This window comes from Gallinula chloropus, assembly GCF_964237585.1.
Source record: "Gallinula chloropus genome assembly, chromosome: 2".
Lineage (NCBI taxonomy): Eukaryota > Metazoa > Chordata > Aves > Gruiformes > Rallidae > Gallinula > Gallinula chloropus.
Genome location: NC_140086.1, coordinates 50,511,019 through 50,525,131, shown reverse-complemented (window position 1 = coordinate 50,525,131; position 14,113 = coordinate 50,511,019). Strand labels below are relative to the sequence as shown.

At 40.7% G+C, this 14,113-nt stretch overlaps 1 protein-coding gene across 1 annotated transcript in view; it reads left to right on the top strand.

Moving 5' to 3' along the window:
* LAMA3 (laminin subunit alpha 3) overlaps positions 1–14,113 on the top strand; it is a gene marked incomplete at its 5' end in the record, with an annotated part of 119,417 nt that overhangs the window by 79,389 nt on the left and 25,915 nt on the right. Inside the window, 8 exons of the mRNA XM_084260250.1 lie at positions 2,320–2,433; positions 6,056–6,165; positions 8,024–8,104; positions 9,746–9,852; positions 12,438–12,488; positions 12,885–13,036; positions 13,560–13,670; positions 13,769–13,880. Of these exons, the coding sequence (XP_084116376.1) occupies positions 2,320–2,433; positions 6,056–6,165; positions 8,024–8,104; positions 9,746–9,852; positions 12,438–12,488; positions 12,885–13,036; positions 13,560–13,670; positions 13,769–13,880 (838 nt within the window). The remainder of the gene's footprint in view (positions 1–2,319; positions 2,434–6,055; positions 6,166–8,023; positions 8,105–9,745; positions 9,853–12,437; positions 12,489–12,884; positions 13,037–13,559; positions 13,671–13,768; positions 13,881–14,113) is intronic.

The window sequence follows — 14,113 nt, the reverse complement described above, 5'->3', positions numbered from 1 at the left end:
GGGCCGAGCGCAGAGGCCGAGGAGTGTAGGATGGCTGGTTGTCACATTGGTGGTCCTGGGACATTGTGTAGCAGAAGATATACAACAGAGGCTGTCGTATCCTCACTTTCGGAAGGGCACTCAGCAGCAACAAGTTCAAGGGAATATTTTCCCAAGACAGGTAATTTGTTTGTTTTCCCTTCCTTCCTTTTTTCTCTATGGCTTTAAATGAACTAATTTGATAACAACTTACATATTACTTAATGTAAAAGTAATCTAAAGGCTAATCTTCTTATGTCTCAAAGGACTTGGCTTACAAAAGCATGTACCAGAAGTTTCTTTTAAATTGTGGTTTACTTGAAAACAATCAGCCTGAGCTCCTGAGCGCTAGAAAGTGCCTAGAGCTTTATTTTCACGTGGAATCAGTTCCTCAGTATCACAAATGCTGCTTCAAAAACAAAGTGCCCACGCACTCCAAAATGTGTCGTTTTAAAGACAGCACAAATAGAAACACAAAAAGCTGCATAGATTAATTTCTTTTTCCAAATGCATTTGGATGTATTTTTAAGTTGAGTGATTCAGCTTGCTCTCCAAAAAGAAACTGTCAGTAAATAACATTTACATGCATTAGAGCCTATATTTTACTTAGTCATGCTGTCTAATGTATTTCAGGCCCTGGCTCCTTCAGAAGCTGTGTCTATTGCCTCCCTGTTGTTCAGGGAACCTATTCACCCTTTTAAAAATGTATCTGAAAAATTTCAAGTGCCTATTCTAAATGCAGTTCTTGTTCACACTGAAGTTGGTGTTAAAAGCTGGTGATGATATGAGTATTCTGTATACTTTGTTTCATTGTGTTTTGTCTTCATTTATCCCACATGTAAAGAAGGCAAAGATGCCACTAGCAGCTGCTGTTTAAGCAGCAGTAACTCAATATTCCTTTTGGAATCTGCTTTGGGAGAGGTGGTTCCTTTGGTAGCTACACAGTTGATAAATTCACTGGTTAATCCTGCCCTTGCATATATACATACATACTCCTCAAGCCACTGGAACATGACTTGAAACACCATCCCCCAAACCCTTTGCTCTTCAGATTAGTCCCATCAGTCTTGGTGGTGTAATTGTTACAAGAAAAGATTTATGGCTTTGAAGTTCAACTGCCACTTGTTTTCTGAATGTCATTGGGACCATCCCCTAACCGTGAGGCTAGAGACTAGGTGTGGCACTGTGCAGAAGTACATTGCCAGAGGCAGGAACCTGAGAGGTGTTGGCTTCATGAGGAGCAGAGCTTTCTCTCCACTGCCATACAGCCTCTGATCTTCCTTGCACCACACCAGCTTAGTTACTAGGGAAAATAAGCTCGGGAATAGAGGTGGGAGACTTATGTCCGGTCATTTTTGGTGTAGTTGGTGTGCCAGGAGGATGCTGGCCAGAGAAGACAGGCATGAATTATTGAATTGGTCTGTAGAGGGAAGGCTGCATGCCCAAGAAGAATTCCTTGTGCGTGCCCAAGAGGAATTCCTTGTACTTTGCCTAAACCTTGATCTTTCCTTGCCCATACCAAGCAAAAACCTGGTTTAAACATGTTAGTTACTAAATGCCTGGTGTAGGCTAATAAACGTCTTGTCTCTCGCTCCATTCATAATGCTCCTCTGGTTCAGCCCACCCTCTTTAAACCCAGCGTTGACCTAACAGGCTGTGCTCTGGCTCCTCTGCCCTCAGAGAGCTGAACATTCTTCTCATGCTTCCTGGGTCTCTGGGGCAAGCCTGTACTTAAAAATTAGACCGCTGTGTGTTTTGTTAAATCCCCTAGCTCTGTCTAAGCATGGCTTGGTCGAGTTCTAGGTAGACTTATTCTGGAAGTCATGCTGAATTACTGTAAAAGATATCTTGTTGGAAGGATTCCAAAGGAATACACTGTAGTTAATATAAAGACTTCATATAACCACCAGCTAAGATGTTATTCTTTGAGAACACTAGTCTGAATCGTTATTAAAATCTTCTTCCGTGGTATAAAAGTCAGATTCCACACCTTTGTACATAGCCACAGGAAATGTGTTTTGCTCAGAGGTTAGTGTCAAAATACTGGAATCCTCCACTACCACAGGGTGTGGAGCACAGGGTTCAGATGAAACTTCTTCAGCTCCATTCATCGCTATTCACTGCCTTAAAATACTTATAATTTAAATAACAATATGGGCTTAGAAGAGCATTCGAGGAAATGTACACCTCCACTACTCCTTGGAAATGCAAACAATTTGAAACTGTGCTTCCCATAACCTGTACGTTTTATTTCCACCAACACTCAGTAATATTTTTGGTGTGTCTCTGCTTTCTGTCTAGGAATGTGGCCTTGGGTTTTATCGTGAGAATGAAGGATTATTTACCGAACGCTGTGTCCCCTGCAACTGCAATGGGAATTCAAATAGGTGTCAAGATGGTACTGGAAAATGTATTGTAAGTATCTAGTAACATTCAAGAAATCAGTTGGAAAAAAAGGAGAAAAAAAAAGTTTATCATACTGCAATTTGGATATACAGTAGAGTTAATTTTCAAGCAACAAAAAATAGTCCTTGCATGCCTTGTTCTCTGTATCTTGTGTTGTCAATGAGTGTAAGATGCATACACATAAATGTACAGTTAATGTAACTGTGGGTGATTAGATTAATTTGTGTCTTTGGTTATTTTATTTTTCCTCCCCCTATATTTTTTGTTAGCTCATGGTATAAAAAACTCACCAGATTTGGACATATGCAAGTGTTTGTGGTTATTTATAATAAATACGGGTTTTACCCTGGCATACACACTGCTTTTAGTTTTATACATATATACCAGGGTTTGCCAGTACTGCCCAGTAGTACATTCACACAGGGCATAGCCTTTGCAGGATCTCTTGTTTCAGCAGCATCAGTAAACCTCCACTAATCAGAACCTACAGCTAGATGGATTAAAAAATATTGAAATAAATAAAATGAGATAGAAGGGATAAAAGTTAGATTAATTAGAATATTTCAGCTGTTACAGAAGATACAGTGGGGCAGAGTTTGCTCCCTGGCACCCTGTATTAAACCCAAAGCAGCCTGATGGGAGCGAATCAGCCCTCACAGCAATGGAAGTGTGACATTTGGCCGACTGTGCCTCTCCAGCTTATATCTGTGATGCTTCTCTGAACAGTTTGTTCTGAAAAATTCCCACTTAAAAAACTTTTCACTAATTTTTCACCTACTGTGTAAACAAGAACCTTGCCAACATCTTTCACGGTCTGTCTTCTCTGGTATTTCTTCCTTGTTCATGCTGCATCCGTTCTGCCCGCGGTGCATTCCAGCACGTTATGTCATTCCCCCCGACTTCATCTCAACCAACCCTCTTGCTTTAATGGAAACTATAAACCAATTCAGCACATTCTAGGGGATGACTTCCAGGCTGCTGCTTTGGAAAGGCAGGGCAGGCTGTGACAGGAAAGTGCTGTAGCAAAGCAATAAAGATGAGGAAGTTTTACTTCAGATGAAAATTATAAAGGGAAGAAAAAAAGGGCAAATTTCACTTTTACCTCATGAAGTAGGTGATTCAGGTTTCTCTTCGTCCCCTCCTTTTCAAAGCTGGATTAACTTTCAGATAGATAAAGCTAAATCAATGCTTGGCCCTGAGACAAATGAGCAAAGTCACCCAGGATAATGTGGTGAAAAATGGAAGCCCAGAGGGCCTGAATTTCCATCATGAACCTCCACCTAATACGGAGCAGTTTGTCTCTGTCGACAGGATTCCTAAGTTTGATATCCAACATGCAGAGCTTTCTTGGCCTTCTTCAGGCTCCTCACCTGAAGCACTGAACCCCAGTATCTTCACATGTCAGCACGTCTAATTTTCAAGGAAGTCTTTGTGAGGCTGAGCCCAGGCTGGCTGTTTCCTCTGTGGCAGCAGTGCCATTGTCCCCAGCTCACACAATAACTATCCCACTGGTTGCTGGTGGAAGGTGAGGGGTGCAGCGCTGCGCTGCTGGAAGCAGAAGAGATGGAGAAGACAGAACTGTTTCTTGTGTGTAGGGAAAGCCATCACTCTGCCATTAATCAGTCTTTGTGTCCTCATGGTCCCTGCCCTTCCTCCTTAAAGGCACGTTCCTGAGCAGCGGCGTGGCGCTGAGACTTGCTCATCCCATGACATGTTGTTGCATGTCATGTAACCCTATGCACCTGGGTATTTCTGCTGAGACCACTACACATTCTGGGCTGGCTCCTCCTACCATATGGATAGGAGAGGTCAGCTGAGAGTTTTTCTTTCAGTGTTTTCAGTACTTGCTGTTTTGGAGATGCTGTGAGTGTCTCTGGCCCTGTGAAATTTGAAGGAGGCACCCATAAGGCTGTTGCTGCTCTGGCTTCATCCCACTGTGCCTTGAGAGCACTGGTTTATGTTCTCCAGTCCTCCTACACTATGTAGCTAGAAGAACAGCGTTGCACATTCAGAGTGGCTCATATGTGACATATTTTAAACTTTCTTTGGGAATTGTGGAATTGCTTCGGTTTCTAATGACAGAGTGACCAAAACAAGAGCCAAGAGATAAGCAAGGGGGGTGGCAGGGAGGTTGCTTCAAGAAACCAACACCAATATTTTTAAATACCTCTCTCTCTTTTACTGTTTGTGCAATTGAATTTATTATTCTGGATTATCACAGTTACTCAGAATCAGTCAGAATTTTCCATGAGTTTTTTGCAGAAATATACACACCAGCTTTCATACAGGCTGCGTTTTAAAGTAGTTCCTTTCACAGAAATAGTGGTTGCTTCCCCTAGTTAAAAGTGTTAGCTTCCCCTAGTTAAATGGCCCAGATGTGAACTGGAGATTTTCTTGTTCTTTCCCAGAACCTTTCTCAAGTGAGGGACAAATTTACTTCTTTAACAAAAAAACCCCAAACAACAAATTAGGGGTTCCTGCATGCAGAGACTGAAGGAAGGGCTGTTACATCATTGAGAGAATCTGAGTGTGAAGAAATGTGGAGAATGGTGTGTAAGAGGAGATGGGAGAGACAGAAGTGTTTCACATCTGTAGAGAAAAATGTCCCTCTGCTGCAAGTCATGGTCACAGGGCCTTTAACCATAGCCCTAAATTGCTGGGGTCCCTGAAACAGAAACACAGTTTGCTCAGTGACTGCTTCCAGGCATTTTCCCGTTCTCTTTTTCCATCCTTCACTGTACCAGTACACACTGTGAGGGACACAGGATCAGCCCTGTTGCCCATTGAAGACAGCAGGTTTAGAACTTGGGAGCTTTCATGCCTCTCGAGTCTTGGCTTTATGGCTTCTCAAAAATATATTTGGACAAATTCTATTTTAAAATATCATCATTTTAGGTAATGCAAGTGACTTGCTCATCCTCTCCCCATAATGTGTAAATGTGACAGTTAGACAGCTCCAGGAATAAGAGTGTTTCTAGAGGAGGATATAATTCCCAACAATTTTATCATGGAAAAAGTGACTCAGTTGTACGAGTTTCAATTGTTTTACTACCCTTTAATTTCCATTATTTATTCCAGTTACTCCAGCTAAATATAAAATTACATAGATACTGGAGAAAGTACATGCAATTCAATTCTGGTCTGAATCTACTAAAATAAATACTTTTAATATTAATTTAATGGGATTTTTTAAAGAATGTACTTGGGCTTAATTAACTGCATGCTTCTAAATGTTATCTGTCTTCTAATTGTTGCAAAGATGCAAAAAGTAAAGTCCCATCTAAACATAATGATTGTAAATTGAAATATCAAGACATAGAGAGTGCATTAATGGAATGTTCCTTAACAAACTACGCATCTGATTGAATTTCTTTAAAAATATGTTTAATGCTGCTTATTTATCTGCTGCTCTTACACAATAGTGAGCAAGCAGTGCTTTCTGCAATTAGAAAATTACTAGAATCAATCTATCCTGGTTGTGAAGGCAGCTTGGCAATAAATGTTCAATTATGTGGAAGGAAAAGAACATATCCTCTGAGTAGAGTGGCTATTCTGTTTTTTTTTAAATAATAACGAAGCCACATTGAATGGTAAAGCACTGCTAACTGTCTTGCTTGTTTCTTTTTTTAAGAACTGTCAGTATAATACTGCAGGGGAGAAATGTGAGCGCTGTAAAGATGGTTATTTTGGAGATGCCACTCAAGGTTCCTGTCGTGTGTGTCCTTGCCCTTATACAAACAGGTACTGTGAATGGTCATGAGCCGTCAAGCAGAGGGTAAAGGGTTGGGGATGCTATCATGGGAGAATAATGATCATCATCTGTATTCTCATATCACCCAACATGATGGGGCATCAGCCCCATTCAGGATATGTTAGACCAGCAGTCACTTGGTTCTGTGTCTTACAGCATTTCCTCTTTTAAAAAGCTGAGTGTTCCCATTCTCGCTCAGCTCCAGAACCACAAAGGCACAACAGTCATGCCCCTGGGAAGCCCCAGGCAGTTATAATGTACATGGGTACAAAACTACCTGTGACTCCTTTGTAGCAAGAAATACAGGATGGAAGTCTTTTCCCTTATTGGCCATATCCAGAATCTATCTTTGCTGAAATGCAAGGTGTAAGTTACCTTTAGTCTCATGTTCTACACCGCTGCTCTGTGTGGGAGGTCAGGGACAGCAGTGAAATTTTATATGAATTCATAAAATTTAGTATATATATTTAATATATATAAAAATATTAAAACTCTTAAGCATGCCTCTAGATTTCTGAAAGAGGACAGTTACTTTTCAGGTGGAAGCTCCGTTTGAATTTGTAAACACACTGAGCTAGAAAAAAAATAAATTCTTGGATCTAATGAGGTTGTCAGGCTTTTAAAATTGGGCAGTAAATTGATTTTAAATGCATTGCATGTTTAGACACATTGTTTGTCACCATTGGTCAGTTCTCAAGTGTGAAATGTGTTAAATAAGAACAAATATGTTTATTAAAAAAACCTGAGGCTATAAATTGCTGAAGGCACAACATAGTATTTGCCAGGTGCATTATCAAACACTGAGTAGCCTTAAGTAAGAGATTTACACTAGCAGACAAGAGGCAGGTTTTTCATTTATCAGAGAACTCTCTGATAGATCTGGTTTTGACAGCACTGGTCTCTTCTGCAGGTGCTTGCCTAGGGGCTGACCGAACATATTTTTACTCATCTTTTGCTTTAAGAGTGCTGAAATACCCAGAGAAACCATAAACCTGTGCAGTTTCATAGCTGCACATTCAGGTGGTAAATACCACTCCTGACATAGGAAATGCACCCCTGCCTGGCATCATTGGAGCTGACAGTTTTCCACCTAGTCAAATTATATATAATTCTTAGTGCAGACATCTGTCTCCAATACACCAACTTGCTTTATCCAACTGTTCATATATTAAAAAAATGAAATAGAAAACATGACCTATATCCCTGCTTCACCTCCTGCCTTCTTCTTCCCAAACAGTGGTCAATAAATGGCTTTCCTCCCCAGAGAAATTTGAATCTAGATGAGCCTGCTAGAAAAAGCAGACAAATATGTGTATTGTGTGAACCAGATGCACTCTAGAGCTCCCCAAAATGATGCAGAGCTCCATTCTGCCTTAGTTAAAAAAACCCAACCAAACAGTATTAGCTACATAAAAAACCCACTCATGTTTTCATCCATTAAAAAAAAAACCCAAAACAAATTTTAAAAGCTATCCAAACAGGAGGAAATGTCTAGAACAGGCTATTGGTTCTTGGCTAGTAAGATAAAATAGCTACCCATACTTGTTTTATTTACATCACCACTATTAAAGTTTATTTGAAGCATTCATTTGGGTAGTGAGCTCTTATAGTCAGTCCAGAGGATGGGCAAATTATTATTTTTAGTCTAAGGAAAGAAATTAGATGAAAAAATATGAACCTACAAACAATTAGTCACAGCAATTTATCTAGAGGCAATTAAATTAGCTGGGAAGTAATTTGGTGGTATAAAATCTTTTCAATCTGAACATCATTAACTGAGCTTAGCCTCCAGAGTGTGAAACCTGCTTCGTGATGTGCTCACAATAATACTTGTGCTTCTTCTCCAAGATTTGCAACAGGCTGTGTGGCAAATGGCGAAGAGATTCAGTGTCTCTGCAAAGAAGGCTACACCGGAGTTCGCTGTGAACGGTAAGTGACTTGTTTCTCAAGAACAAGGTCTTTACAAGGCACTGTAGAAGGATGTATTTCTCTGCTGGGTAATGCATGGATGTATGCATATGCTTAGTGTGCAGGCATTTAAGGGTATCTATTGAAGAGCTGGTTTAGTGTGAGGCGATGGTGTAATTCTAGATGTGAGCTCAACACTCCCTGAAGAAGTCTGTGTGCACTAAGCAGGGTAAGATTAGACATTAGGAAAAAAAATCTTCACTGAAAGGGATATTGGGCATTGGAACAGGCTGCCCAGGGAGGTGGTCGAGTCACGGGCCCTGGAAGTATTTAAAAGATGGGTAGATGAGGTGCTCAGGGATATGATTTAGTAGAGGGCGGAAATGGTTGGACTAGATGATCTTGGAGGTCTTTTCTAACTTAGTCATCCTGTGACTCCCACCTACTTAGTCTCTTTTTCAGTTGAAAACATTTTCCCGTTTCCTCCAACGTGCCAGATGATGCCTCAGTGTTCGTAGCTGTCCAACAGCAACCATGTCATGTTTAACACGTTCATCCCAAGCCATTCTAATATCCTCCTTAGGTGGGCCATACAAACACAACCCTGAAGCCATCTCTTTGGCTGGAACTTTGCAGCGATTTGGCAGAGCACAAAAGGTAGAGCATGGTAGTCTCAGGCAGGCAGAGAAGGCAATTTCCCTGACTTTCAAATCCAGGCGGAATTAAGCCCCATCCCTGGAGGTGTTCAAGGCCAGGTTGGATGAGGCCCTGGGTATCCTTGTGTAGAACCAGGCCTGGAGGTTGGTGGCCTTGCCTGTGGCAGGGGGGTTGGAACTCTATGATCCTTGGGGTCCCTTCCAACCCATGCCATTCTATGGTTCTATGGTAATGGAGCGGTGTGTCTTGTTTGGAAACTTGAGTCCAGTATGTCACCTGAAGACGGTACCTCCAGTAGCACATTGTCTTGTGCTTCAAGGCTGTTACCTTTGACATTATAAACAGGTATTCTCTTCCAGACCTAGCTGTACTTCAGCTACTCATCATGGCTCTTTGCTGATGTATTACCACTCCTATAGATATCACAACTCAGTGACTTCTAGGAATATCAGTTAGCCAGGCTGGGCAATATATTTAACCTGTAAAATATTTGGGAATCACACCAACTAGTTTGCTGACAGATGGCAAGAGGAGGTATCACCTGGCAGATGGATGATAATTTAATTCAGTGTCATTGCTGTTTGAAATCTCAACGTGTGCTTGCAGCATGATCCTCCTTAGTACCTGGTATCTGGTGGGATCACAGACCAGAATGGTGCAGCTTGCTGGGTTAAGCCTTGTCAAATTCTCTGTGTGTATGTATCTGTGCTCATTGTATTTTTTCAGATTAAGTGAATTATTCCTATATGAGCGATGTGGGAGTTCTTTTATTTTTAGAAAAAAAATCTGCAGTACTGGAAAGATATTTTTAGCATAGTGCAGAGGATACTGTAAACCAGAAATAGACCCTTTTTGTCTAAGTCAAGACATGAAATCAAAAGTTCTTGAGAGTTTCTTCAGGAGAATAACTTGGGTTTGGTTGATTTTTTTTTTGTCAAGGGAATGTATATTTCACAAAAGTAGCTTCAAATATTTAATAAACAATATTTGTATCTCTTTGTCTAGCTGTGCTCCAGGATATTTTGGAAATCCACAAAAATATGGAGGCTACTGTCAGAAATGTAATTGTAATAATAATGGACAGCTGGCTAGCTGTGACCGTCTGACTGGAGGTACGTGAGGGCCTATGAACATGGAAGAGGGAGCATTGTTTTCTCTCTGGAAAGCAAAGAAAGAAGGTATTTAGATCAGTTGAAACAAAGAAAAGATGTAAACTTATAGAAAATGTAGGTAATTTTTAACAAAGAGTAAAGTTTCCTAAAACATAACACCCTGGTAATACGTGGGTTGTCCTGAGTTTGCCCTTGTAAAACATTTAGTCATGTATTTCCTTTAACAAATACTACCAATTTTATTTTGTTTTTTGGTTTCACAGGTATGTTTTTAAATGCATTATGGTTCCTCTTCTGACATGGTTAAGTCATATCTTGCCAGTCTTATGTCATGCGCTTATGAAACTGAGCACTCTCAGTATGTGTTTTTTAAATGTATTTGGGGCAGATCAGTGACATCTCCGGAGTCTGTGTCAGGCACTGACATCTTAAGTATCCAAGCTGTCTTTACACTGGAAGTTAGGACTTGACTGTTTTATAAATCCTACCACAGACCACTCTGCCATCTCAGATATGTCTCTGATTTTCCTGGTGTCAGTCACATGTGCACTGCACTGTTAGTAAACTCTTATAAGAATACATACTGGTGTATGTTTGCTTTATCTATCACCATTCTGAAGTAAAGGGCCTGAGCCTACATTCCTCAGACTCTGTTCTCCTCAATTCACTTCAATCCCTTGGGATATTAATTTCTATTCAGAAACATGTAGGTCACAGCTCCTGAAAAGGACCTTGATTCTTCCATATTTTTATTCCCCGATAAAATTACACTTCCCTTTCCCTGTAGGCAGCTTTCCCTCCTCAGATGTTAAGAGAACTGTCAAACTAACAACTCCTAGTATTTCTATGCTCTTCATTTCTCTGTGCTGCTCTTCATACTGCATTCAGATGACTGCCTAAGATTACCTCAGCTTTCCTTGGTCACAGAAATGAGAAGACCTGCAAGGGATGCGGACAGCTGTTGGTTGCTGGTGCAATTTTTCAATAGCTGGCTCTCATTTCATATTGCATCACAAACATAATACATCTTTATTGTATTTATACCTTGTGTGGAACGGATCCAAACATTCCTTTCTTTTTGAAGCAAAAGTTTGCTAGGACAAACTAATCCATAGGGCAAAATTCAACAAGCCGCCCTGCTTTCAGCTTGTCTCCAATCAGCTGCCTCTTTTTCCCCATTAGGAATAAACCCCTGTGTGATCATCAGCACAGCGTGTTCCAGCAGGTTTCTTGGGCGTGGTGTTCGGCACTTGGCCAGGCTTTCTCATTTCACCAGTTCTTGGTTGATGTTATTTGCACACAAGCTGTAATAATAGTTTTATTTAATTGGTACTTCACAGCAGCAGCTGAAATATGGCTCAGTGTTAGCTGAATGGCACACCAGCAGAGCTGCATGGGTATTTGAATTTCGGAATAGTTCCCTTCATTGTCTTACAAATAGATTCTTTGTGACTTGTGTCCTTTTGGCAGCAGCGCTCACTACCAATCCTGTTTAACTTCCTGATGACTTAATGTGCAAGTGCCAAAGGAAATGGCACAGCTAGGCAGGTTATTCCAGGCTGTTTCATGCTGCTGTTAAAGTTCAGGTCCAATTTTATCATTGTAACCTCTCACAGTTGAAGCTGTTGTTGACTCCTGACAGCAACAGCCTAGACCCTGAGTGCATCCTTTTCCTTCAGAGTAAAAGACAGGTGCAGCCCTTTTCACTTTCAAGAGGAGAGGATAGTTTGGCAGGACCAAGGCTGTTAAAGGGACTTGGGCATCAAGACTGGAAGGTTCTTGTCGTATGTGATAGCATTTGTAGGAGCCAGTTCCTCTCTTGCATCCTAGAAGTTACAATCCCATGCACACTTGGAGAGCATTAGGCTTCTTATAATGGGATTTGTAAAGCAAAGAAAGAAAGCAACCAAAACAGCACACTGGACAGGCAGTCACTTGTGCTAGCTTGTTGGAAAGTCTGAGGGCAATGTTTGCTGAATATGGCCTGTGTCTGTGGTCCAAGCTCCCTACCTTGGGTTACCTGCAGTGCCTCCTTCCATGCACACACTGTGGATTTATCTCAAGCTTGGTTAAACCCCTGATCTTGCAAGCTGATATAACAAAAGACCATAATCATCTCTCAGTTCTTTGTGGGTAAGACATCCTCCTGGGAATCAGATCCTGTGGATTGAATATTAATGCTGAAGTAGGTAAAGGGGTTTGAACCTACATCCTGGCTAAAATGCTTTAACAGCCTAGTCTTGGCTCCAATGCCAGTGGTGGTGTTCTAGGCAAATTCTAGCAATACGGTCTTTTCACACTTGGTGAAAAAGCGCCTCCTGCTGCTACCCAAGTAGCATCTATTGGGAGGTTACAGTTTCCTTTGAGGGATGACGAAAGTGTTGAACTCAGCAGGCATAAGTGGGAGCTGAATGTTTTGGCATGCTCAGGCCTTCTGGGCATTTCAGCTCATTCACAGTGGGCATGGATTGATGAAAGGGCAGCAGTGGGTTTTACTGGCAGCTGGCATAAAAAAGGAGGGCAAAAATGCAATAGCAGTACTTGCATAAGAAAACTGGTTGCTGATGAGAGTTTTGTGATTTCAGAATGTTTCAATAATGACCCAAAAGATGTGGATCCCAATGAAGATTGTGACTGTAAGTACTAAAAACCAGAACTGCACTTAGATTGCCTTCTGCTGGCCTTGAACAAATCCTGATGACACTTTTAAGGGTGGCAGAGTTTTAAAAGGACTGTGAATGTATCCTGTAATTAATCTTTTAAAAGCAAACATTCAACCAAACACTTGGAAAAACTATAAAAGAGATGGTCAGCTAGCCAGCTGCAAAAATAGAGCCTCCTCCTTGTTTCTGGCTTTGCTCACTCCCCTTAATACTCTGGGCTTTGTTGTTGCCTTTGTTCTTCAGGCAGCACCAAGCGACAAGCATCAAAAGAATTTCCATTGCATCTCATTTATTAATGTCCTCACTGAAACGTTCTCTGCACCAAATGTAGTAATATGTATTGTTTTCCTTTGCTCTTGCTCCCTTCAGCTTGCGATAGCTGTGTAATTACCCTACTGAAGGACTTGAGCACAATAGCTGATGAGCTTCAGCTCATTAAGGCTCAGCTGCAAAACGTCCATGCGAGTACCCACACACTGGAGCAGATGAGACATCTGGAAACACGCATCAAGGACTTGAAGGTGGGTGCATATAAATGGAAAAGTGGATTTCAGATTAAGCAGATAAGAGCTGGAATGAGGAACTTATGCCATCTTCTTGTCAGTTTTCAAGGAAACTTTTGATTTCAAATATGAGATGCTGACATCACTGGGCTTCACCTGCTAGACTACAGCTATTGTTTCTATGCCATGCTCTGAAAGAGAATCTGTATCTCTGCCTTTTCTGATGCCTGCACACCTTGAAAGCTCTATCTCTGAGGTTTTCCTATAGCTCTGTCTCTTTCTAGCACTTCATGTCTCTGCATTATGAAAAAAAAATGATTTTCCAATTGCCAATGTAAAACATCTTCCTCCCCAAACATTGTCTTTGGTTGGAATAGTAGTTGCTGTACATAATGACAGATAAAAAAGAACAGGTTTGGGGCAGCAATTGATCAGCTTCATGTCAGTAATGCTGCTCTTACTTACCTTGGGTAAAGATCTAACCCAGTGTTTTGCCTCCTGTGATTGGGTGATTTACTGCATTATTTTCCTTTCTTTTCAGGTCTTACTGAACAACTACCGTTCTGTTGTTCATAACCAGGGTTCAAAGGTAGATGAGTTGGAGACAGAATTCACTAGCCTAAACCAGAATGTAAATGCTCTCCAGGAAAAGGTGAATTACCACATCAGTTAAAAAATGCACATCTCTTGCCTACATATTAGCATGCTGTATAGGGGTATTTTTAATCTAATTTTTTTTTTCCTTACTAGGCTGAAATTAATTACAAAGCAGCTGAGATATTGTTTAATAATTTTGGCCAAACTCATCAGAAAGGAAAGGATTTGGTTTCACGAATACAAATAGTTGTTAACAATATACAAGGTAAAAACAGTTTCTTACTCCATAACATGTTTAGTTTTCAGTTTATCCACAATATTCTTAATTTAGCATGAAAAGTTTTCTTAGATAACAACTTCATAGATCAGAATTTAGACAATGGCTGTGGAATTCACTCTTCTTATTGGAAATCTAGTATATAATGTTAGTTTAGGTGCCTTCCTTCTCTATATACTGATTAGGGACAAAGAAACTACCACAGGGACATGTAGAACAAC